Consider the following 25,799-nt stretch of genomic DNA (forward strand, 5'->3'; position numbering starts at 1 on the left):
CCAACGAATAGAACGGAGGAAGAAGGGTAATGCTACTACAAACTGCTAACTGCATTCTTGCTAATGCGCTCATACACATAAACTTCACCATAGCAACAGATTACGGAGATTAACACATTTCATACGAAATGAGGGAAGTTAAAAGGACTGATGACGTTAAAATAATGCATTCGTTTAGTAGGTAGTACATGCTCAAGGACATATTTTTAAAAGGTACATTTTGCGACGGTAAAATACTATGGTTCTTACTTTAAACAGAAATTTCTTAGGTCTAGGAATATGAGGAAACACCTTGAGACATCAAGACATGCCCAGCTGCTTTCCATGACCAACAAAACACACAGTTCAACATACATCTGAACATTAGCCTTACTTTTGCGCCAGTATTTCGAACACTATGATTATCCCAGCACCGCCACCAACACTAACAGTTAACACCAACAACGGAAAGAAGACGACACACAGACAACACCAAAAGCGAAGTGCGGCAATAGCAGCCGGGAGGGGAGCAGCTTCAAGCGATTAATAATAACAATTCAGTAGCCTACTAGCAAAAAGCGGCAACGGGTCAAGCAGCAAAGCATCGCTACAAGGCAGCGCATGGGGAGGGACAACTGCAACAATGAACTGGAAACACACAGGGCCAACGTTTCTCGTCTGTTTAGAGCCTTAGTTGACAGAATATACTGATTCATAAAATGAATTATTGCCAAGGCTTTCGTTAGGAATGCAAATACAAGTCAAACAGACTCGTTTTTCTGCACATCACAAAGCGAATCAGTGTTCCATTTAAAAGTTTGAGGGTTGGTAGTGGGATGAGATGGTGATATCTTCAATTTTTGTATAATGGATGTTCGGCATGCACATCTGTTGATTTTAAGACCGGAGCATTATGTTACTTTCTCAAGGCATGACACTTCTCTATACTGACTTTAATCTTTGAATTCGTGGTAAGAATGATGGTGGCAGCTGAGAATTGAATTTGACTGATTAGAACTTAAAATTATGATGCTATGGTTAGCAGGATTGGGATGTTCTGTTCTGTTAGTTTAGAAGCTGGGTTGTTAGTCACTACAGGATGTAAATCTCGTTCAAGGCGCTCAGCGAAAGGAAAACTGTGTGAAGAAGGAAAATGCTCATGTTAAATTTGCTAATATTACCGTTCTTATCGGTCTGTTCACGATTCTACAATTCCTCGAAAAATTAAAAACCTCAACAAACACAATGTGAATGGTGGTATTTCACTGCATGCTTTGAATTATCACTAAATAATATGAATCCATTTCTAATGAAAATACCTTCATTTTTAATTTATATGTGGTGAAGACATTTAATTGAAACTGAATTTGAAGTACCGTACTGGTCAGAGAATGACGTCCTGTTTAGAGTATAGTCCATCATACTGCACATACAGTTGTAGGAATGTTATGTCACTGAGAGAATAATAAAAGGAAATGGAAGTTATTTTAGTAAAACACAATGAAAAATGTTACATATTGTACAAAACTGCCATTTAACTCGCTGTTCCTGTAAAGACCAAGGAAATGGGTAATGGCATTACGATTTGAATTGCTCATTTTACATTCAGTTGATATAGCTACTTTATCATAGACATGGAACAGTTTACCAGGGAGCCACGATAATAATGTTTTCTTGTAAAGAGAATAAAAATACAAGTATTCGTGACTATAGGGGAAATGATGACTCTTATGTAATTAAATATTCCAATGTCAAGAAGTTTATTTTTCATGTCTAATAATAAGACAGGTGAGACAAGCCCGAAGAGCAGTGCAGTTCGGATGTAGACCTAGTGGTCGATAGTAAAGCGGCGTTCTCTAAGTTTTAGACGTTTTTTCCTTGAAACAAAAATGAACAGACTTAATTAACATCCACGAATGAGTCAAGGAGCAAAATATAGCACCAAATCGATTTGGACTCCACTGATTCACAAGGCAGAGCATATGTAGTAACATGGACGTTTAACCGTTCAAAGATTTAAGACATGAAGCAATGTAGAAGAAGGATGACTGGAAGTAGGGAGGATGGAGGCATGATGAATTAGTCGGCTAGCGAGCGGCGTGGCTACAAGCGTGACTGCATGAGCTCATGCAAGAGCAGCGAGACGCGGTCTCGGCAACCATGCACGAAACCGAAGGAAGGCATCAGCAGCAACAGCACCAAGGTTACCTTAAAAATGAGATTGCTTTTGCTGAACTTTGACTTCTTTTTGCTCGGGGCCTCTGAGCTGAGACGTCCCCTCCTTTCAGTGCGCTTTTTTTGGAGGTTCTGCAAGATCTAGAAAAAAAGAAGCAGGAAAAAACACACGATAGAGAGCTCAAGCCATCACCAAAACACACACTGAACTGAACTTCTTTGTGTAATCGGGAAGAATTTTAAAAGAAATCAAAGTGATTGCTTTGTTTCGAAACGAGAGATAAAACCAGAAAGATTGAAGATTATAGCAGAGATTCAGAAGTTTTGTGCATAGTTGATAGAGATCTGAAATAATATTTGTAGAATGCCACATTCAAATGTTATATGTTTAAATAGTTACATTTTAGAGCCATACACACATACACACACACTCTATTTAGATTCCCGAAGTTTAGTGTTCAGAATTTTTAATGTACCTAAATGTCGTTTTTCAGACAATTGGTGACAACAGCATGAAAGCCAGCCAGCCGAATCGTTGTGATTGGTCTGCATGCCTTTAATTTGCATATATTGGCCAATCACAAGAGCCCGCCCACTGCCTAGCGGTTGCCATAAACATCCAAGCAACTATACACCCACCCCATGCCAGTACGGGCGGGAGCATGCATCGCATCACACCACAAAAAAAGCACCACCCCGCGCGCAGCATCAAAAGCGGCACCAAGCGGCCAGTGAGTGAAGCAACTTACCTTCCATCACCATCTTCAACGCAACATGCTGTGCTGTCCAGGCTGAATTACACTTACAGTGATATCTGAACCTTAACATTTAAATACGGGAAGTGACGAGACAAGGTAATGAATTAAAATAAACAGCATTTTCAATTAAACTGTGTTAGTCGTATACAGAATGATGGCTGGTACCATCCCCGCTCACTCAGTGGAGTTAACTATTCGATAAAGCTCTCAAGAGTCAGTTCCATATGTCTGGTTGGTGAAGCATGAAAGCGGATGGGAATTTATCATACGAGATCACCACTGAAGTATTGGACTAATGAACAAAGTATTACAGACCTATACTGTGGAAGAGGACACCTTGAAATCGTTCATAGATTTTAAAAAAGACCATATTTTCGAGAACGCGAGAATATGTTCATCTCTTAGATCAAATTGACTACCCTCAATTTCTTTGATAAGCAACTCTCTGAATATACATGCACTCTGTAGTAGAGATCGTAAAATAAACATTAGAAATATCTACATTTTAAGTTAGGACTCCACGTCTGTGGCATCGTAAGGGTGTGCACGGCCTTCAACGTTTTATGAAGGGAAATGTTACAGTCAAAACAATGCACCAATCAGTCATTAATTCACTTGCAATAATCTTCTCGGAATTTTTCGGTACATTGCTGTGCCAATAAGTAGAGTCCATAGTAAGAACCAATACTAAGGACCAGTAAAATCTGGAACACTGCCTTTCTGCCTTAAGGAGGGCTATAAGAATAGATTTGGTGTAATGTCTTTGCGCAGATAAACTTGACTAGTCAATACAGTAAATCTGTATGCATAGAAAATCATCTTGGACGGATTTATAGCAGGGGAAAAGACCTTATGTTTATTCTTCTGTTATAATGTCAAGAACATCGGTCCAGTCATCGGTTTCTTTCAGAAATGGCATCAGTGGCACTGAAATTAATTAAGCCAGGTTATTTCTCTGACTTTTCTACTCGTAGATATTTAGAAGTTATGAGAAATGTTTCAACCCATACTTACAGATGTGAAGCGTATTAAAGTCTTTTCGACGTGAGAAATATTATAACCTATTGAATACTAGACTGTCAGAAAATTCGTCTTCTGCATGGTCTACACACTCATCCCTGTACTGCTTGGCAATGGAAGATGTGCTTATGCATATTTGGTGCTACTTCGAATAATACTTCAAAATGCACATATCTGTGTATCCAGAATTGAACTATAGTAATTCCCTGACAAACTGCGAGAGAGGATAACATGGGATATTTGAAAGCATCTCAGGAATGAGTGATTTTCTACCACGAAGGCTCTAGGCAGTAGAACTCAATCTTGCTGGTTGCTCGTAACTCAAGCTGCAGTCCATTTTTCATATGTGACTGCGGAGATGTGAGGAACGATGTTTCTGAAGACGATCTTCTTCTTTGAATAATGACAATCATTATTTTATTCTTTCATTCTTTAAATGTTGTCCTTCTTGTTATATCTTGTATTAAAATGTTTTACAACGCACATATTGTCACTAACAATATACAATTCAATTACAAAATCGTATTTCATGTATCGTTCAAGCAATGTCTTCGATAAAGAACCTGAATACAGTGTGAAGAAGTTAAGGTGTTTAACTGTCTAAACCTGTTCAACGATAGAGATATCTTACGATAGACCCTGAAGTTGTTTTAGAGAGGGAAATTCTCTCTACCAAGCTTAAAGAATGACCACTTGCCAGGACATTTGTATAGCTGAAAAGTCTTGATCCACCCGTCGAAACGATGTTCATCCTCCCCAAAAGCCGAGAGGAAAAAGAGAGTGGATCAGATACGTTAACACAAGCACCGGGCGAGGATGGGTCTACATCAGTAATGACCTCTGAATAGTACATACGCGGTTTTGAGAAGCTTAAAAACTTGAGAAGAAAATAGTGTCGATTTCTTAAACTCCTCACGAGATGAGGTAATGTGCGAAGATCATCAAGTAAGAGTTTGAAAACATCTAGTAGTATATAAGTTGTTTGTACAAATAGTACATTTCTACGAGGAAGACTGTTTGATATATTTAGATAATCCCAGAGAACCAGCTGAGAGCCTGAATGTGTGGTGTGAATGTAGAAGAATGACTGACGAAGGGCCTGGATTTTATTAGCTTATCGTCGTGGCTTTGCCTTTATTGTTAAATAAAATAGAGAATTACAGAAGAAGAATTCTAGACTAACCTTTAAATTGTTGGTGAGATCTCATAAAGAATCTTCACACTTCCTCAAAAACAAATATTTATTATCATCAAAGCTCCGCATTACTTTCTCATATTTGCATGGTAATTTCTTTTGATCTACGGAGCTAGTTCCTTTTCCTCGCTTTAAAATACATCTAAATCAGCCATCCGAGACAACCTGTGTAAGTAAAATTTCAATTTACTGCTCCTGCCGCCCAGATCATTATAATCATGAAATGTAACCCGTGCTGTCCCTCAGATGATCAAAAAAATATTCTTTAAACGTTAAAGTGATTGTTGGTCACTTTTGTGTCAACTGCGATCTTATATTTTGTGATATCAATCGTATCTTCGTTTTTACAGGTAGTTTTAGCACTTAACATATCAATTTTCGTGCCCAATAAATATTTATAAGACTACTGTAGCCGTTTCGACTCATACTTGTTGGGACACACATTTTTATGCAGGAGTTGGAAACCTAAGTGTTGACGCGTCCAAATATAATTCGACCACACTACCAAACCACTACCATGCAAACGACACCACCACTACCACCACCACCACTACCACCACCACCACCCACCACCAGCACCACCACTACCATTGTGTTCTCTTTCGCTTAAGAAACCGATATATTGATGTTCATAAAGCATAGTTCATTCTGATTCGCAGATAACTGTATTTGTGGAGATTTTCAAACGCATGGACACCAGATAAGCCTGGTTTCGGTTCACATTTTAGGTCGACGTCATTTAAATAAGCACAAAATGAGAGATGTATCTCAACAACTCCTATTATCAAAATTGAAGCGCTTTCTAACAATTTGACCTCTTTCCAAGACATCCTGATGTCCAAAAATGAATGTCTGTTATGTTTTATCTTTAATGACATAATAGTAAGACCGCTTTACATATGCAATGTCGTGTGTGTGTGTGTGTTTGCATGCGTGCACGCAGAGGGATGAGGCATACTTATAGACCAATAGCGAAGCGATGCAGTAAATCATCATTAAACTATTATTTCTTCAATCAGAAGTCTTCCAACCATCTTGAACAATCCGATGTTGGCTAGTTCTTATGTTCATACATGATAAGAAACGTTATACCGTATATAGTTCAGGTTTATGCTTTAGCTTCATATGTAAGCAGACCTTCAACCGTCCTATGGCAAACAATTAGAAGCAAGCATGCGTTACAATGAAATCGAATTTCAAATTATGAATATGTTTCCATAATTAAGATAGGTTAGTAAATATATAGGGATTTGTCGTAAACATGTTGATAAACTTCGTGGCAGAGTTAAAAGTGTTTATCATGCTTTATTATTTTGTTGTTTCGGTTTAAGTTTGATGACAACGCGGTCTTAACTCTCGTCTAGTTCATGTTTAAATATTTACTGTATAGATAGCTGCTAATAATGTTGGAAGGAACATAAAGGAGAACATAAAACGCAAATACTCTACAAGATATCAAATCTCAGATTAAATCTTCAAATCTAGAGAGCTGACTCATTCCAGTGAGAGATTTCCAAGCGGTTCTCCAAGACCCTCTAACCGACCCTCAGGATATTCGTCAGTTCTGGAGCTCTGCAGCCGTACTTCAGGGAGTCGGACTTTTCCTGCTTGAATAGTAGTGACATGCATCTGCCATAGCCAGTTCCGGCACAGTCAGTCCTCATAAAGTTCCTCCTGGTAAGTGAAGTCCTGGTTACTGCGTGGGGTCCTCGGAGGGATAGTGTTGGAAACAGTTATCAGTTCTCCAGTTGTCATTCAACATATATATTCTGTCTTGACTGGGTATTGGTGGCAGAAGTTTGCACTCCAAAATAATATCCTGAACTTATCGGTAGTAAAAAAAAAGTTGTGGGATCGTGCATTATTTGTTGAATAGCCATGTGTGGGGGATATCCGGATTCTTATACTTCTGCCATTCACAAATAGCTGCCTGTTGTGTTCATAGATGGGGGAGAGGAATGTTTGTAAGAGAATGAAACCAAGGAATGATTACTGAATGAACTCTATCGGACAATAAGTGCTACTATTATGTGTAATACACTGACTGACAGAGCAAATGCAACACCAAGAAGGAGTGGTCAGAACTTTATGCCAATTGCAGGGTACACTGACGTCACTGAGGTATGCTCATGATGTGAAATGCGCCGCTGTGCTGCGCACGTAGCGAACGATAAATGGGACACGGCGTTGGCGAATGGCCCACTTCGTACCATGATTTCTCAGCCGACAGTCATTGTAGAACGTGTTGTCGTGTGCCACAGGACACGTGTATAGCTAAGAATGCCAGGCCGCCGTCAACGGAGGCATTTCCAGCAGACAGACGACTTTACGAGGGGTATGGTGATCGGGCTGAGAAGGGCAGGTTGGTCGCTTCGTCAAATCGCAGCCGATACCCATAGGGATGTGTCCACGGTGCAGCGCCTGTGGCGAAGATGGTTGGCGCAGGGACATGTGGCACGTGCGAGGGGTCCAGGCGCAGCCCGAGTGACGTCAGCACGCGAGGATCGGCGCATCCGCCGCCAAGCGGTGGCAGCCCCGCACGCCACGTCAACCGCCATTCTTCAGCATGTGCAAGACACCCTGGCTGTTCCAATATCGACCAGAACAATTTCCCGTCGATTGGTTGAAGGAGGCTTGCACTCCCGGCGTCCGCTCAGAAGACTACCATTGACTCCACAGCATAGACGTGCACGCCTGGCATGGTGCCGGGCTAGAGCGACTTGGATGAGGGAATGGCGGAACGTCGTGTTCTCCGATGAGTCACGCTTCTGTTCTGTCAGTGATAGTCACCGCAGACGAGTGTGGCGTCGGCGTGGAGAAAGGTCAAATCCGGCAGTAACTGTGGAGCGCCCTACCGCTAGACAACGCGGCATCATGGTTTGGGGCGCTATTGCGTATGATTTCACGTCACCTCTAGTGCGTATTTAAGGCACGTTAAATGCCCACCGCTACGTGCAGCATGTGCTGCGGCCGGTGGCACTCCCGTACCTTCAGGGGCTGCCCAATGCTCTGTTTCAGCAGGATAATGCCCGCCCACACACTGCTCGCATCTCCCAACAGGCTCTACGAGGTGTACAGATGCTTCCATGGCCAGCGTACTCTCCGGATCTCTCACCAATCGAACACGTGTATGATCTCATTGGACGCCGTTTGCAAACTCTGCCCCAGCCTCGTACGGACGACCAACTGTGGCAAATGGTTGACAGAGAATGGAGAACCATCCCTCAGGACACCATCCGCACTCTTATTGACTCTGTACCTCGACGTGTTTCTGCGTGCATCGCCGCTCGCGGTGGTCCTACATCCTACTGAGTCGATGCCGTGCGCATTGTGTAACCTGCATATCGGTTTGAAATAAACATCAATTATTCTTCCATGCCGACTCTGTTTTTTCCCCAACTTTCATCCCTTTCGAACCACTCCTCCTTGTTGTTGCATTTGCTCTGTCAGTCAGTGTATATAATTCTTTGTAGGTAGAAATAAATATTAGAACATGAGGAACACTCTAGAATCAATCAAAATTTAGTACCGGTATGGCGTTTTTGGAGGAAAAGCTACATTTAGAACAGTCGTCAGATATTTAGCTCGGGTTCAAATTCGTACCACACAACTTTGACTTACAAATTCATTGTCTATACTTGCCTCAACATGTACGGCCTTGGAGGAACCCAAGAACAACGTTGGTCATAATATTGTATTGAATACTGCAGAAATTCGTTTTGAAATTCAAGAAAATTTAGCCAGTATAGTGACTAAGAAATAGTTAAAGTACGACGCAAAAAGACTTATTATACTGGTGTACTTTGTAGAACCAGATGAGCTCTGTAGAGAAAGTGATAGATGGTATAAGTGATCAAGAAGCTGCTTTAGTCGTAGTTGAAAATAAATATGTCATAGAGGAAGATAGTAAAAGTAGAGCTATTCAGTAGTGCTATAGGGTTGATAAGAGAGTCATGAGGGAGTTAAAAACAAGTAATTATGATCGGTGGAAAGTAAGTATATAAAAGTGTAGACAGACTATGGAATGGGTTAAAGCAATTGTTGATGAGTGTGAAGGCAGATATGTACTTCGAGAATTCGTAAAGAATGGGTAAAAACTCACCCTATTATATCCGAGAAAAAGAGTGTATAAGAAGGAGGTGCAGGTTAGAAAGGAATTGTGTTAGGGACGGTCGTACTTGTACAGATAGATTGAAGGAACTTACTAGGAAATGTAATTTACCAAAAATGCCAGTTTTAGTAAGAAGTGGAAGGGCGTTTTGATTTCGGTAAGTACATTCCAGGAATCATAAATGACCAAGGGGTAAGTATATAAGAGGATATATAGGAAGACAGAAATATTTAATCCTCAGTATGTGAAGATAGTTAAACATAAGGATAATGTCCAGACAGAGGAGGTGACTAATATCAACGAAGTAATGAAATTCACGTATGATAATTAGGATATTTACAAAAGAGATACAAAAGTACAGAACTAGAATAGCAACTGGAATTGATGAGATTTCTGAGGATATACTGAAGGCTACAGGTTGGGACTTCGTTACTCTTTGCATGCAGAAGCTACACGGAATGGATGTAGAGCTTCTATAGCAGCCCCAGCGTACAAAGGAAAGTGTGATAAACATTAAGGTGATAATTACAGGCCAGTGACCTCTGGGGAAGCATTCTTTTTATTATATTAGACATGTTTGCGAAATGATTAACTGGTTTGATAAAAGGTAGCTTGGGTTTAGTAAAGGTTATTTCAGTGAGGCTCAACTTGTAGGATTCCTGCAAGGTATAGCAGATACATTTGATTCAGGAGATCATAGGGATTGTATCGCTATTGACCTTAAAGGCTTTTGATATGGTAAATCATGGGAGACTATTGATGAAAATGAGGGCTACAAATAGACTAGAAAAAGGAATGATAGAATGGAGAGCTAAATATCTAGAAAATAGAAAGAGAATTAGAGTAATGACACGGTATGATTAAGAAGAGTGTTTCTGGAGAACAGTTTTATTGGACCTATATTTTTCTTATATACACACATTATATGAGATGCAGATGGTGTTATACTCTTATAACTAAATTGTGAGCGCCTGCGAAAAGACTTCGAAGATATTGTTACTTGAACTGCAGACACGGGTATGATGGTAAACGGGCTGAAAAGCAAGGTTGTAGGTTTTACCAAGAGGAAAAAGTCCACACAGTTTTACTTGTTGTTTTGAGGAGGTGATAATAACTCAAGGGATCACTGTAAGTATCTAGACGTAAATATAAGGTAATATTTTCTTTCGGGTAATCGAGGTTGTAAATAAAGTTAATTTAGGGGTTGTGATAAATATGTAAAAGGGAGGGCGTATAAGTCGCTGGTAAGACCCCAGTTAGAGTATGGTTTCAGTGTTTGTGACCCTGACCCCGCTTACTTGATTCGAGAACTGGAAGAAAATCCAAAGGAAAGCAGCACGAGTTGTTCTGGGTGATTTCTGACAAAAGAGTAGTGTTGCGAAAATATTGCAGGCTTTGGGCTGGGAAATCTTGGGAGGAAGGGGACGAGCTACTCTATTAAGCGGTATGTTTCGAGCTTTGAGTGGAGATATGGAATGGAAGGACATTAATAAACAATTGTACTTGAATAGAGTTTTATAAAAGTAGGAAGGATCATAATATGAAGATAGAGTTGGAATTCAAGTGGACATAGTTTTTCAAATATTCGTTTATAAAGCAGAGGGATAACGGATTGGAATACTTTATTGATGGAGATGTTCCTTAAATTTTGAACTTCTTTGAAATCATTTAAGAAAAGGCTAGGTAAAAAGTGGTAGGGAATCTTTCACTTGGGCTACAGCCCTAAATGCAGATCAGTGGTAATTGATGATGATTGATGATCATGATGAAGTTGGTTCAGTAATGTTTGCTTCCTCTTTAACTGTAGACCTAAGAATATGCTCCTCGTATGAGGGACTATTACTCAGCGTGTAAGAACAATAGATCGAAGTGAGGTTTTTGTGCAAAATACACTGGCGTTCGTGGGAACTGATGGTCAAAATACCTCAGTTTTAGCAAGGAATATATAAACATTTACTTATGAATATTTCTTCATACCAGAAATTTCATTTGAAACTTCTGCAATTCAAAGTGCTAATATATTTCCCGAAACTTTTTGGTTGTCTGGAAAGATCTGAACTTTTTTAAATAACTGTACGTTTGAGAATTCCATATACAAACGTATTGTAGCCACTTACTATCTATTTTCTTTAAGTTTGGTTCTTATCTCTAGAATTTCTGTGTTGTTTCCAACATATTGTTCAAAAGTTGAATTTCGACGTATGCTGCTATTCTTCCATTACAAGGGAGAAAGTGTTGGATAACCGTGCATTGTGCACAGAGAGAATGCTGTTGAAGATTGTAGAATACTTAAATTGCGTACGATAAACTGACTGATATTATTGGGTGTTTTCCCTATCATACCCAAAACCAGCCTGCTGAAACTTGTGCAGTAATTCTGGATTAGTGTTATATATTGTTTCTAGTTATGATAATTTCTCATTACGGTTTCACAACTTAACTATTGGATCAAGGTGAGATAAATAATTATTTTTACTCCAGAAGGGTATATATGGGCGTTATAAGCCGAATAAATGCATTTACACTTCTCCAAAATCATAGTCAACTGAATATTTTCTTCATTTTGCTCCTTAGTCACAAAGAAAATACCCAGGTTTATTTATTACATTATACTGAAAGATGAAATATTAGGTTTTCGGATAGCAGAACTAACGTGATACAAACGTGTCAAATTTTACTTGTTTGATACAATGAGTATGTCATGAAATATGAATTAAAATTCCAATGAATCTGAAATTTGTTTGGTGTTTGTGGATTAGAAGGGAATGGCTTAACGCTGACCATTTCCACATAACAAAGGTACATTTCCTGTGCACACTATATTAGGGAACTAGACTCTTGAGCATATCGTCCATTACTGTTATTCATGAAGTGTTGCGAATATCCAGAGCACGCTATTGACACTACTCAACTTCACAAACATAGCAAACGATAATATATAAGAAATGTTGTAATTTTTAAGAAATACAGGCAATACACTCCATATGAGAACCAAGAGTGTGAGCGGGGATGGTTCAACAAATGCAGTCCCATCACTGGATGGCGTAATATTATAGTTAAATTATCTATGAAGGAACAAAGTATACTTCACTGATCAAGGAAGGCTTTACAAGTGCAAAGAATCGTAATATATTTTAGTAATTTACACAATATCTCACACAATGAACTGTAATGTCACATCTACCGTACTAGTAACGTAGACACTGAGTGAACAATATTTGAAGATGCAGGGATACTGTAAATTCTAATGTGTGGATGATCTATTTAGGCGGAAAATGTTTCACTTCGTAGTGTAACTCAGCCCTTCAAACTTAGCTCCCAATTATAGTCTCACTCATCAAAATTAGATGTAGAGCGAAATAAAAACGTTCATGTAGACATATACTCTGTGTGTCATGGCTTCTGTTATTGAAGATAAAGATGAAGTGTTTTTCTCGAGTAAACAAGTGTATGAGCTGTTGCAGAGATCAGTAGCTTGGTCCCAGCAGGAGTTTGTAGAACTTTTATAAATCGTTCAAAGCCAAGCAGCAACTTATGTACTTAGAAAAGGAGGATCTAAGCATAATTCCCTAGTCAAGTTCAATATGACTCCGTTTGTTAATACGTAACGTGCATATATTTATAGCAGTCACTGAATATTCTTTGTTCTTTGAGAAATTTTTTAACTGTAGAATAATTGAAGAATGGGTCTACACTATATCATGAAGTGTTGCGAATATCCAGAGCCCTCTATTGATACTGCCCAACTTCACAAACATAGCAAACAGTAATATATAAGAAATGTTGTATCGTTCAGTATTTTCAGCTAGGTGAAGGAAAACAATCACAAGTGATTATCACTAACCATACACTAGACGTAATAGTCTTTTAATATATTGAAATCGATTTTCTTTTCTACTTTGAACTGATTTTAAAACTTAAGTTTTACACTTATATCTGAAGAGGTCGTTTATTAGGCCTACATCTACGAATTTACAATAATGTTCATATTGAAAGTATAAAATTGCGTCTATGAACCTGCTCTAGTGCTCGAGGAAAGTATATTTCCAGCTCTCACTTCAAAAACTAGAACATTCTATGAGGTTATTCAAGAAGTGAGCTGTATTTGCTCAGCTATTGGAAGCTTATTCGTTATATTTTTGAAGGCATGGAGTCCATTTCACCATATGAAAAGTGCAAACATGTACCTTATTAATTTGTTCTCAAATATTCATGCCTCAAGCCAAGATACTTGCTTTTGTAATGCCACCATCCGATTAACATTTGATTCTTCCAAGAGGGTGTAAACCTTAGCAGAGACTATGCCTTGTAGCTCCAGTGCCAGCTATTCGTTCAAGTTCCACACACTCCTTTCTATGTAATCTTTCTCCCTACTATACAATTTATTACGAAAAAAGCTGATGCAGATGACCACTGGGAGGAGAATTTGTTAGAACCTAAGCTCCAAGCTTCGTGGAGTATATGTCTACAGGAATTATTTTCTCGAGTTCTTGTGGAGAGATTTATAAACATTCCTTATGGTTTAATTGCAACCTTGACTAGATCCATTGAATTTGGAGATGGTGACACGTACCTGCCAACAGTTTGCTGCATGCAAAGGAACCCCGAGTGACGGCTCGCGGGCGGGGGTGTGTCTTCACCAAAACATGTCACACGACTAACATCATTGGCTAAACTAAGGGAGTAGTTGTGAGAAATGACATGTTTTGGTTACGTTCTTCAAGCTACAGAGATGCTACAAGTGGCAAGGAAGGACAAGAGGCAAAGAGAGCGAGAAAGAAGAGAGAGCAAGCTACTGACAAGCAGCTACTGGCGAGGCCTACAACTTCGGTTGCTTTCTTCAGTTTCATGAGTTTACAGTTTTCCATAAAAATACTTGTAAATCAGACCACCTGTATACATAAATATGCCAATAAGATGTTTCGCACTGCGTATGTAATTATATGACTATTATCGCTAAAGACTTAGTGGTTTGTCCTTTACATTATCATTTATGTCCCTAGTTTGTTTTTGCAGAAATGCCATTGTTACGCAGTCATGTTAAGACGTAATACAATTTTTGTTGTATGGTCGCGGATGGAGGACATTTTTTCATATACACACATAAATTAAGCGAAACAATGACTGACATAACACAGGGATTTGAGGAAATCTGAATAGAGTGACGACATCCAGACATGGAGTGTCTAATCAAATGTTGCAGGCACGCCTAGAAACATTGTTTTAACTTTGCGCAGTCTCCACATATAAAATACAGTAAGGGGAACACTATCTAGGACATAAGCTCACACCATTCATCTGAAATAAATCGAATAGTCAATCCAAACCCTCATCTACTACACACGGTGAGTGCAGAAGTTGGCCAAGTAGGTTACTTCTGCATTCATCTGCGTACGACTAACTGAACACACAGAGAGAGCACCACCAAGACTCCGCACCCATTGCACTAGCATTCTAATAATGGTTCAAAACTAAAATGAAATATATATATTTATGTGCAAGAAAATATCACGCGAGTAACAATGAGTGCATCGCCACATATACAGAACAGAACGGAGTGACGCTGCCGGGAGGGACACTGTAACAGACTAGTCACTAGTCTACTCTAGGTAAAGTCACATTAAGACATGAGAGATGGACACTCGTGCAATCTTCTGGCACAGTGGTATATAAGTTTTAAACACTTATACCTAGCAATGGGAGTTCTACTTTTGTAGTCCGTCAGTTGTTCTAATAAAACACTTTTACATATTATATAATTGCAAGTGCCCGCAAAATAGATCGGAATGTTGCATTAGTCTCCTAAACCAGCGTTGGAAGATGTTATTGACGTTTCACATAATTTCAGACAGAAGCACGTCCAAGGTACTTTGTGTAACAACATCTATGAAGACTCACTTTGAAATAATAAACATGTCATGTAAACTGACTCTTTTTCTACATCGTACATGGTCGGGGAAAGGTGGGAGTCTAAATAATGGAGGGCCTGAAGTAAGCTATAGAATCTGTTTGTTAGTAAGTACCACAGTGCCAGTGAAAGACCACGCGACTGAACCATATTCAAAAATGCAGGTCACACTAACGCCAGTTAATACAATAAAGAAGAAACTGTCAACCAGATAGCTGAATGACTCATTGAGAATCTGATCAACCTGTGTTTCAGCCTTACTGACAGTGATGTTTGTTGACTATAGCCATCGCATCCAGCAGCGTATATTGACAAATACGGAATTATTTATTGTTGATACGCCTTACAAGTAAATGTATGTTTCTAATCAAACAATGTACTCTGAGGAATCATTAAAACTCATGAAATCGTGTTTCTCATGCTATTGAAATATCGTTATTTTATAGGTGTTTATGGCTGAAGTTCCATTAAAAAGTACGGTACCTAACTTGGTTGTACTCCCGCTTCTGTTGTCGAGGAAAACAAACCAATTATCGTCGGTAAGATTATTTGAAACCCTTTGTGCATCTTCTACGTCATAAAACTAAATGACTAATGAAAATGTATTGAGATGATTAGTTTTGAAGCAAAATAGAATGTTAAGTGGGAAAATATTTTCTGGATATCACATATGCAAAGCTAATACTCGCATAATGAAGAGCATTGAATGGTTTCCAGAAAAATGAATAGATATTAAACATAGGCTGAAGTTCCAGAAAATAATAATGATTCGGATTCCATTCAATATTCTATTGGTGTAGAGCAACGGGTGATAATTTGCACCGGCTTCTTCCAATTACACAGGTTTTGAACGAAGGTTGCTTCTTATTCTTTTATTCAAAGGAGTGTTTGTGCTGATATAAAAGTAGCTGAGACGAATAACACGTATGCCTATACTGAAGTTAAGATTGTTGGCTATTTTCCGGTTCATTTTCATGTATAAATGAATGAACGAGAAACTTCCTCTTAGAAATTTCTGAAGGTCTTTAAGCACCCTGTCCACGTTCACTGTAAATATTCAGAATTGTGACGAAAAAGTGACTGCTTATGTTATTATTGACCGTTGACGAGATAAGTTTACAGCGTTACTAATAGACTGTCCTTACTGACTAGCTGTTTGATATGTGAATGGCAGGAGAGCGAGTTGGTTGCTTTATGAATGAAATAATTCACAATTTTAATAAATCATAATGATATGTAGTTAAAAACCTAAAGTGAACATTTTAAAATAATTTTATAAAACATATTAATTAACCAAAAGCATTCTACGTAGTATTAAGGAACAGCTATCCATCAACTATGATACAGAAAATCAATCTCGCGAGTTGTAATGAGCTCAGAGTATTTTATTGGAAAGTAATTTTATCACTACGTATGTAACAGATACCAAAATATGTGTGTCTTGCTTTATTTTAGCCTACTTGAAATAAGAACATCTGAATCCTGGACTGCTGGGTGGATTACTACTGTCCTACAACCATTTAAGGGACTCACCAGGATCAACCTCATCTTCTAATAGACTGCGACGGTACGGTATGTAGAAACAATGTCGCGGTTTGCTTTGTTATGTAAGGATTGTGATATGTATTTGTGCTGTTGTAAAGTTTTCTGACGCACGTATTATTAGAGAATTTCTACGTAGATATGTAAAAATGACATCCTTTAGTTTGCTATCTCCATGAAGTTACACTGATTTTCACAGACTATGTTCATTACAGTATTATTATGGCTTTGAAACACAAAGGAAACTAAACATCGTTAGTACAACATTATGAAAACTGCGTATTTTGTGAATAATAACACAAAACTAAATTATTTCAACGAAGCAGTCTATTAAGAAGTACAGGTCCATACGAACACGACAAATATCAAGGCGACGATCAAACTGGCTACATCAAGCTTATTTCTGGATCGTTCTTACGTTCTCCACACGATAGTAAAACATAACAACATGACAAGGACAAGATTACGAAACACATGACAAAAAACAGTTGAACGCCGTTCAGCGCGCGCAGAGTAAGCACCTTACGAGTTGATCCCGGATAATAGGAATGGCAGTCCGACGACTTTCCGGGCTGATTGTTCGGGGGCATCTAAATGATGAGAAACACAAGTCAAGTCAAGCCAAGCCAGTTTTGGTCGCGATCACAGGCTCCAAGGGTTTAGGAATAAGGGTAGGAAACAGGATATATTCACATATCAATAGGAAATGAAATCAATGCAGTGATGGTGAAGTTATTATCTTTTCCAGACAGCTGGTGAACAAGGTATCATGATGTACCAGAATATTTGATACTACTTCAAAGTAGACGATATTAAAGATCAACTAAGAGTGCATTGTTTTAAATTTGAAACACACCATAGATTAGAGATGCCTTCATAGAGTGACCTCCATCTATGGTTGATTCGATTGTTTTCATTCACTGATACCCGTCCTCCGAACTGTTGGAGTACTTTAATTGCGAATAAAATTTGTAAATATATCACCAAACTCCTACAAACATATAAACTAGGAAGACGATTTTCAGGATATTTTTTCACCATCACTGGATTTCTTTCTTTCATTGACTAAATGTAATTCTTAGGGACTTAAAAAGTGACTAATATATACATATATGTACACTAGTGCATATCTTACAGTTCTAAGTATAAAGAACATTACTGGTAAGTGGCCCAGCGTGAACGGATAGTGTTGCAGTGCGATGGTGAAGAAGTCGCACCATAGCTTTATGGTGCCACTTTACACTACGTGCAACTGAGCCCTAACTTTACGGTAACTCAGGTATATCACAAAAGCAGGCACATGTGTTCTGATATCCGACAATGAGAGGAATTAGCCAATATAGAAAAATAAATAAAAATTTGGAATTCGCTTTGCAACTTGTAAATTACTCCGATTATATGAAAACAGAACATAAAAGAACGGAACAGAACAGAACAGATCAGAACAGATCAATCGGATATTTAGTCACTGTTTTGTTGAACCCCTGATGCAATCAAACTTAAGTTATGCCATATTCAAAATCAATGAGACAAGATATTGCTATATGCTCATTCTATTTCAGATCATTTGTTGAATTCTGTTCACTGTCACGTCTCGAGGACCTGATTTATCACAGGGGCTCGATGGTTGTTAAAAATATCATACCAAGTAATTCTTTCATAGGCTGTTTACTAATAACATTCAATTGTTCATACGACTTAACAGACTCTATATTACTCCAAAGTAACATTCTATGGTTACTGAAACCACTTCACACTCATTATCAGCTAGCACTATGGAATGGAATTGCAACCTATTGAACTTTGACGTTTGATGTACTTCTGACATTGTGCTCGATGAGCCTCATATCGTTTCATATGTTGTAGCTTAGTTTCTGGGCCTTGGAGAAAGGAATAGCTCTTATCATCAGTTGCGAGGTGAGGATGTATTAAGTATTGGTTCATGTCTGGCGCAAGGATGGTCCGATAGGCAGGGAACTTCAAGTTCGGATGTAAGCTATGGATCAATACATCCGTAAGTACGCTCAAGTGATTTGCACGGTGTAGCATTTTAGAACGCACGTATTACAGTATGATCCGGAACACTCTGTCTTAACTCCTATTTTCACTACTAAAAGTATATATTTTCAGTGTATGTTTTGTTAGTAATTATTCCATTTTACTCATTCCGTCTGTATAAAAAAGTTTCTCATGTCGTCACCAAATAAATAACAAGGGTACCTCTTTTTGATAGAACGGAAAATGCAGCTATAGCGAAGAGTAATATATTTCCAAAAAGTAGTTCTCATCTTGTGATGTTCGCAAAGTACATTACAGCGATTTTGAAGTTTCAGGGAATTTTAAATATTCATATTACAATATTATAACATCACTAAAGGGATTCCATCAATCTCAATAAAGACGCCGGCACTAGTCACTTGTTTAAAACCTGAGGGATATACTGCAAGTGAAGCTGGTGAGATTCAATTCGTATGACTATTCTATAGATGAATTGTAAACCAAGCGATGAAGTTTTAAAATGGACTAGGTTTCAGAGAGATGCGACGAGTTTTATATCACTGTCTGGTAGTTATGTTCGGAAGAATTTGTCACAACTGATTTGTACTGTTGCCTCCTAGTATTCTGTTTCTATACTCTGTGAGAAACGAGTATCCTTTGTGAATTGTGGTAATAATTAAATGATCTACAGCATGTTATTCATAGATTACATCAAATGGCATGAATGATAGAAGAACTCCATCATTTATGTAAGAGTCTCTGGAGTTCCTTGTAATACATGATAGTAACAAAACACCACATTTTAACACATTGAAGACGGACTACTTCAACATACGTTTATTTCAAAAGCTGATACGAGGTAGTATGCCTGTTCTTGTCATATCTTGGATATCACATTATTATTAATGTTATCATTATTGACTTATCAATTTGCTCATGAATCTAACCAAAGTCGACTTCTGTGTTAGTAAATGCATAAATAGGAATATTTCATGCTTTTGTTCAGCCAGTTCCAGTGTTTGTATCGCAGAAATGCCCTCTTTTTCCAAATACCTCACTTTGGTCAGAGAGTAGTCGAGTAAGAAGGGGAGTACTTCATGAGGTATACAATGAGACAGGCAGTCTCGATCCCATTCAAAAATTATCTGAACCATCCCCGGCAAGAATACTCTTGATCTATTGAATTCCAACTACCTCCGTCCGACCATCGATGTTTGGTAATTCCATCAACATTTACAAATTAAAGTGATTTACAGTGTCATAATTGTGGATTTATGTATTATTACATAACAACACAGTTCTGTGTTCATCAGTGTATCGCTCTGATAACACTTTAGGCAGCAGAAAATTATTCTGATTGTTAGCCTTAATTATTCATCTTGTATTTTCTTATTTTGTTCCACTGTTTCATAGTTGCTCTCGTTGTTGAGTATTTTTTCCAGTGGTTTAGCAGTCCTGTAGAAACTGCCTAGACTCGGTTAGAATTCGACATAATACGATGATTGTATTCCGCAAACAAATTCCTTGGGTGATTGGTCTGGCCGCATGCTTTCTTAGACGATGGTATACTCATACCATCTTTCAAGAAACAACACCGTGTATCTAACAGAATACAGCCAAATGCAGCGGATCAATATCACTTAACTAACGTGGACAAATACGTGCAAAAATGTTTTCTCTCTTGCTTATGAATTAACTAAGCTGTTGCATTGCAAGAGACATATTGCTAGGACTTCTAGAACTTTCTTAAAGTTTATATCTTTCTTTCTTTCTCTTGTAAAATTAGAATTTTGTCCTTATGTGGTATTGGTTCCAAAAGCGACGACAGTTCTTGTCCATAGAAATTTGACATTTGTAATTAGTTACTCTAAGATTAATGTTATATCCGGCGGGATCTGTCTCTGTTGTAAGTTATTTAAATAAATTCACTTCTTGGGTTCTCATTGGATTCTCATTGTGCTAACAAAATAATGACACTGACATGCCAAAAATCATAGGATAGGGGTCTAGTATCTTGTAAGACTTCCCATAGTTCGGCAAAGACCAGCAATTCGTCGTGGCATGGATTCCACAAGTTTAAGAAACACTTGCGGGGAGATTCTGACTTAGGCCGTGTGAGTAGCTACCCACAGCTTCCTGTTATTTGTAGGTGCAGGTTCTTGCGTGTGAATGGACCTCACCATTGAGTCCCATAGATGTTCGACAAGGTTCTTATCGGGCGAAGGAGGTGGCTACAACAGTTGTTAAAACTCTCCGGAACGCTTCTCGAATTAATTCTGGACCACTTGGGTCCGAGGACACTGTGCATTATCCTGCTGGAAGATCTCATCATAGTAGGGGTATGTGAAGTCTATGAAGGGCTGCAAGTGATTACGAAGTAGTTCACCGTAGCTGTCCCTGGTCAACGACCTGTTCAGACGGCTCCGCGGATCCAGCAAATGCCACGTGAACACACCAGTATGGAGGTACCACCAGCCTGTATGGTGCCTTATTGACAACTGGGGCTCATGGACACTGAGCTATATCCGAACTCTACCATCAGCTCGATACAACTGGAACAGTGACTCATCGGACGAAGCTACATGTCGCTAGTGGAACCTTTCCCACCGTCCCCCATGAATCATGGGACCATGTGACAACAAACCGACCCTTTCGGGTCACGAACACATGGGACCATGCTCCACGGAAGTCGATAGTCAAGGGACTTTTTTGGCCTGGGCCGATTTCTCCTCATTGGGATTGTATATTTAATCCACTCACATGAGAAGTTATCGGCCATACGCCAAAAAGGTCCCTTGACTATCGACTTCCGTGGAGCATGGTCCCATGGACCCGAAAGGGTCGGTTTGTTGTCACATGGTTCCATGAGTCATGGGGGACGGTGGGAAAGGTTCCACTAGTTCAGGATCAAATTAGCGACGTCATGTGCCCAGATGAGACGCCGTGCCCGGTGTCATGGTGTTGAAATGAAATGTCGTATGGCTTTTAGTCAGCCGGGATATCCCAGGACGGGTTCGGCTCGCCAGGTGCAGGTCTTTCTATTTGACACCCGTAGGTGACCTGCGCGTCGTGATGAGGATGGAATGATGATGAAGACAACACATGCACCCAGCCCCCGTGCCATTGGAATTAACCAGTTAAGGTTAAAATCCCGACCCGGCCGGAGATCGAACCCCGGACCCTCTGAACCGAAGGCCAGTACGCTGAACGTTCAGCCAACGAGTCTTCATGGTGTTAATAAGGGTATTCTGGTAGATATTTGGGTGCCATATCCCACTGACGTTAAAGAACGCTGCACTGATCTGCTGGTACTTCCTGCATTGAATGAGGGTGTTATTTGAGCCGGTGTGGCTTGTCCGATACCGTCGATGATCCGGGCACCTTCGACAACGGAACATTCCACTCATCTGGTTCCCAGTATAGAAAGACGATAATTCACGTCGCCTTAACACAACCAACACAGACGGTGTTTACACTCACTATCGAGATGTCAGATCACGCCTTATACAGGTCTGGACATTTCCAAGACGTCACGATACCCTGCCACCGACTATTCACTTTAAATACTGCTAGCACATGACTTTTGCCATGTCAGTGCATATTAATTCATTAATGAGTAGAGTACAATAATTGAAAAAAATATTACCTCACTCATAATGAGAATTCTAACGGAAAAGAAACACCATAGCGTATGCCTATGTTGTTGTTCGTGGTGGTGGTGCGATTCTACGATAAGCAAAGGAATTACATACTGGGATAGATTTGACGCAGACAGATAGGACTCGGCTGGATATTTCATACCCTGCTGGGGTATACAATACTTTTTCACAGAATGTTTGGAGGTTTACCGATATAGCTGACCGTCAGATTATTTCATTTAACCTATGTTTTTCATACTTGGTCATGTACGGTTCTAGTTAGGGTTCCACATCAAATTGGATATTACAGGGTCATATTCACGTTATTAGCAGACATGTAATAGTGCCAGGTTATTTGTTTGCATTTCCTTCCAATGCATCCCGACCTCGTATGCTTGCCATGCCTTCATTGTAATTTCCTCTACCACTATAAATTTCATGTCCCATGTAGCTCAATGATAGCTTTGGACGTCCCTGGTCAGGTGGTTTGAAGATACTAGAGAATCACGTTATCAGAATAACAACTTCCTTAGCCTGCTTGGCTTACAAAATTGTCATTCTTATCACAGCTTTAACTGGCCATACGAGGATGAATGAACCCCATCTGCCAATCCAAAGATCGGGATTAAAATCATTGGATGAGTCGATAATGAAGCCAGTGTCTCGAGGGAGGAGGAAGAATTGTTTCCCCTATCACACGCTGCTAGCTTGCTGCTAGCTCACCCCAAGTCTCTCTTCTAAAATTTACTTTAAATTTAAACTCGGATTATTTCACTTACTTATAGCAGGTGGTTAATATCCGATAGGGGTATGTTGATAGATAAATACACTATCTTGTCTGTGCTAAACTCGTTGAATATTCTACAATCCTTCTCACGTAACACGCCATATATTACAACACTTGCCACCAGAGTAGCATAAACCATTTGAGGTGAAAACCGATATATAAGTTGGATCTAAAAAGGTTGGTGAATGGTACCCCAACTCAAAGGAAACAGAAGTTACAAACCAAATACTTTTAGTCGCCTTCAAAGTACTCTCCATTGGCTACAATACACTTTTGGCAACGTGTGTACTGCTGCTGGAAACTGGCAGCGAAGGCGTTTCTTGGAATCGATCAAACCACTGATGTCACGCGTCTTTTGATGTCCGGTATGTCAGCACAATGTGTGTCTTTCAAGATTCCCTTCAGGCGGGAAAACAAAAAGAAGTCTGCAAGCGCCAGATTTGAGAGTACGTTGGATGTTCGAGAAGAGTTACCCGCCGCTTAGCCAAGAAGTCGTGCACGCGGATCGCAGTGTGTGGGCGGGCGTTGTGCTAGAGGAGACTCTACTTTCCATTCCTGTACAACTGTGGCCAAACACGCCGAATGCGTAGCAGCAAACGTTTGAAAACTTTCTCGTGGAATGCGGCATTGACAGATGGCCCTTCGGTACGAATTCCTCGTGGATCATACCACTGTTGTCGAAAAAAGGCGATCATCAGTGTTTTGATTCTGGACGTTTGAAGGCGACCCTCTTTGGGATATGGGGAATCCGATGAACACCATGCCACCAACTCTCATCAACTACGATGATGGTTTTCAGAAAAGATGGATTTCGGCCAAATGAGTAAATGAAATCTCCAGAAATTTCCATTCGTGTTGCCTTCTACTCGTCACTCAATGTGCGCGCACAAATCCAGAACAGATCTTTCACTATGCCAAATCGTTACGAATGATGGTGTTCACACTGCCCTTCCTGATACTTAATTCCTATCATATATCCTTCTCGGAGACAGTCGCCGATTTCCTGCCAGCATCTGTCATGCTTTGCTCGACGTTTTTTTTTTTTTTTTTTGCACTTCTGCTTGTTGACGATCGACTCACACGTGGTACGTCATCAGGAGTCCATCTCGAAAACGTTTGAACCAGTCCTAAACACATTGTCTGCTTATGTTTTCCATTCCGTACTCTTGTTCCAATATCGAATGTGTCTCCGTCGCCATTCTCCCAGTTTGTAACAAAACTGATGTTTATGCTTTGCTCCATTGCACTATGACATGGGTCTTCACAAGCACTACTTTTGACTGGCCTTAACAGACTAACCTGCTTCAGTTCCGTGTGTTCAACGCTACGTGGCGCTTCTCAAGATGTCTCTCTATTCACATGCGCATACATGCAGTGTTACCACACGTTGCCATTGCGATATTGGGCCATTCATCGTACTTTTTGCACACACCTTGTGGATAAATGATATATAGGCGGTGGAAAATCATTGAGGACCTAAATACAAAGCGAATGTTCAAATTAAGTTAACAGCCATCTAAGGAGAATAGATACACATCGAAGTGTCAAAAAGCGAACTTTGAATCCTAGAGCAGAATTTGTTTGTGATTTAGGGAACGCATGAACTGGAGAAAAGGATTGCACGAAACACTTTTGTACAATGTAATACTCTAATTATTATAATTGGGAATATTTGGCACGGGTACTTCTGGAAGATGATATAATAAGCAGGAACATTATTGAGAAGGTTTAAGACACTATTTTAGTACAGATGTTTCAAAATAAACTCAAAAGGAAGCTTTATAATACATGCTAACGCTGTTGACAAATGAGAGATTTGAATCCACGTTTCACACCATACACATTTCCTGGCACGTATTGATCTATAGCTCATTCCATATTAAGAAAACAGTATTGCTCTTATGGACCTACAAGGAGTGAACACCCCCCCCCCCCCACTCCCTCTTAGACACGATTAATTCCTTGTGATTACGGAATATTATACTGTACTTTATATTGTATTATGCAGGAAAGAAAATGGATGGGGCATGTTTCTGCCCGAGAGTTATTAAAGTAACTATAGAAGATATTGTTTTGAATACAACTCCATCTGTTTCATTACTGTAATTTATTTCAGGATGGCCTAATAAATGCACACACACACATATTTAAACACAAGCAAGTCTAACCAGTTATGAATGGCCACACTAATTACCAGTCTATTTACCAATATCTCTACCTTATGGCGCACCAAGCGACCAGCCCGTTCGTTTACCTGGGACGCTAATCCTTACTTTCACTTTCCCAAAGCCCAGTCACCTCCTACAACCGCTGTGCGTAGGCAGCTGGATTTGAATACAGTGCCACACGACGACTGTTCGTTGGTTCGTCTCTACAGATGTACTTCACACAGTCCCATACAGTGAACGACTAAACAGCTCAATAGCATTCAACAGCAGGACGATACTCACAACGCCGAACATAAACACAGGTCCATTTATCCTCGCACTCACGATAACGAGTTTCCTCGCTGACTCACGGCGATTCTCAGTCCACAGAATTACACGAACACATAGTACAGCCTATCGTTCTATCGTCTCCAGTTATACATTCACTAGTCTCTCCGACACCACAACAACACTCCTGGTTCAGACCTCGGTGGGACACTAGCGACAGCCAACACCTCTGTCGCCCTCAGCCCAGACACCG

The 25,799-nt window shown here is 39.6% G+C and overlaps 1 protein-coding gene across 2 annotated transcripts in view; it reads right to left on the reverse strand.

Annotated features, from left to right (window-relative positions):
* Ih (hyperpolarization activated cyclic nucleotide gated potassium channel Ih) overlaps positions 1-25,799 on the reverse strand; it is a 945,440-nt gene that overhangs the window by 84,987 nt on the left and 834,654 nt on the right. The window contains exons 5-6 of one of the 2 annotated variants that reach the window (XM_068226134.1): positions 17,210-17,278; positions 2,188-2,295 (exon numbers count right to left, since the gene is read on the reverse strand). In XM_068226134.1, the coding sequence (XP_068082235.1) occupies positions 2,188-2,295; positions 17,210-17,278 (177 nt within the window). The remainder of the gene's footprint in view (positions 1-2,187; positions 2,296-17,209; positions 17,279-25,799) is intronic. The other variant, XM_067140514.2, reaches the window with a different exon arrangement.

Source organism: Anabrus simplex, chromosome 2 (assembly GCF_040414725.1).
Source record: "Anabrus simplex isolate iqAnaSimp1 chromosome 2, ASM4041472v1, whole genome shotgun sequence".
NCBI classification, from domain to species: Eukaryota; Metazoa; Arthropoda; class Insecta; order Orthoptera; family Tettigoniidae; genus Anabrus; species Anabrus simplex.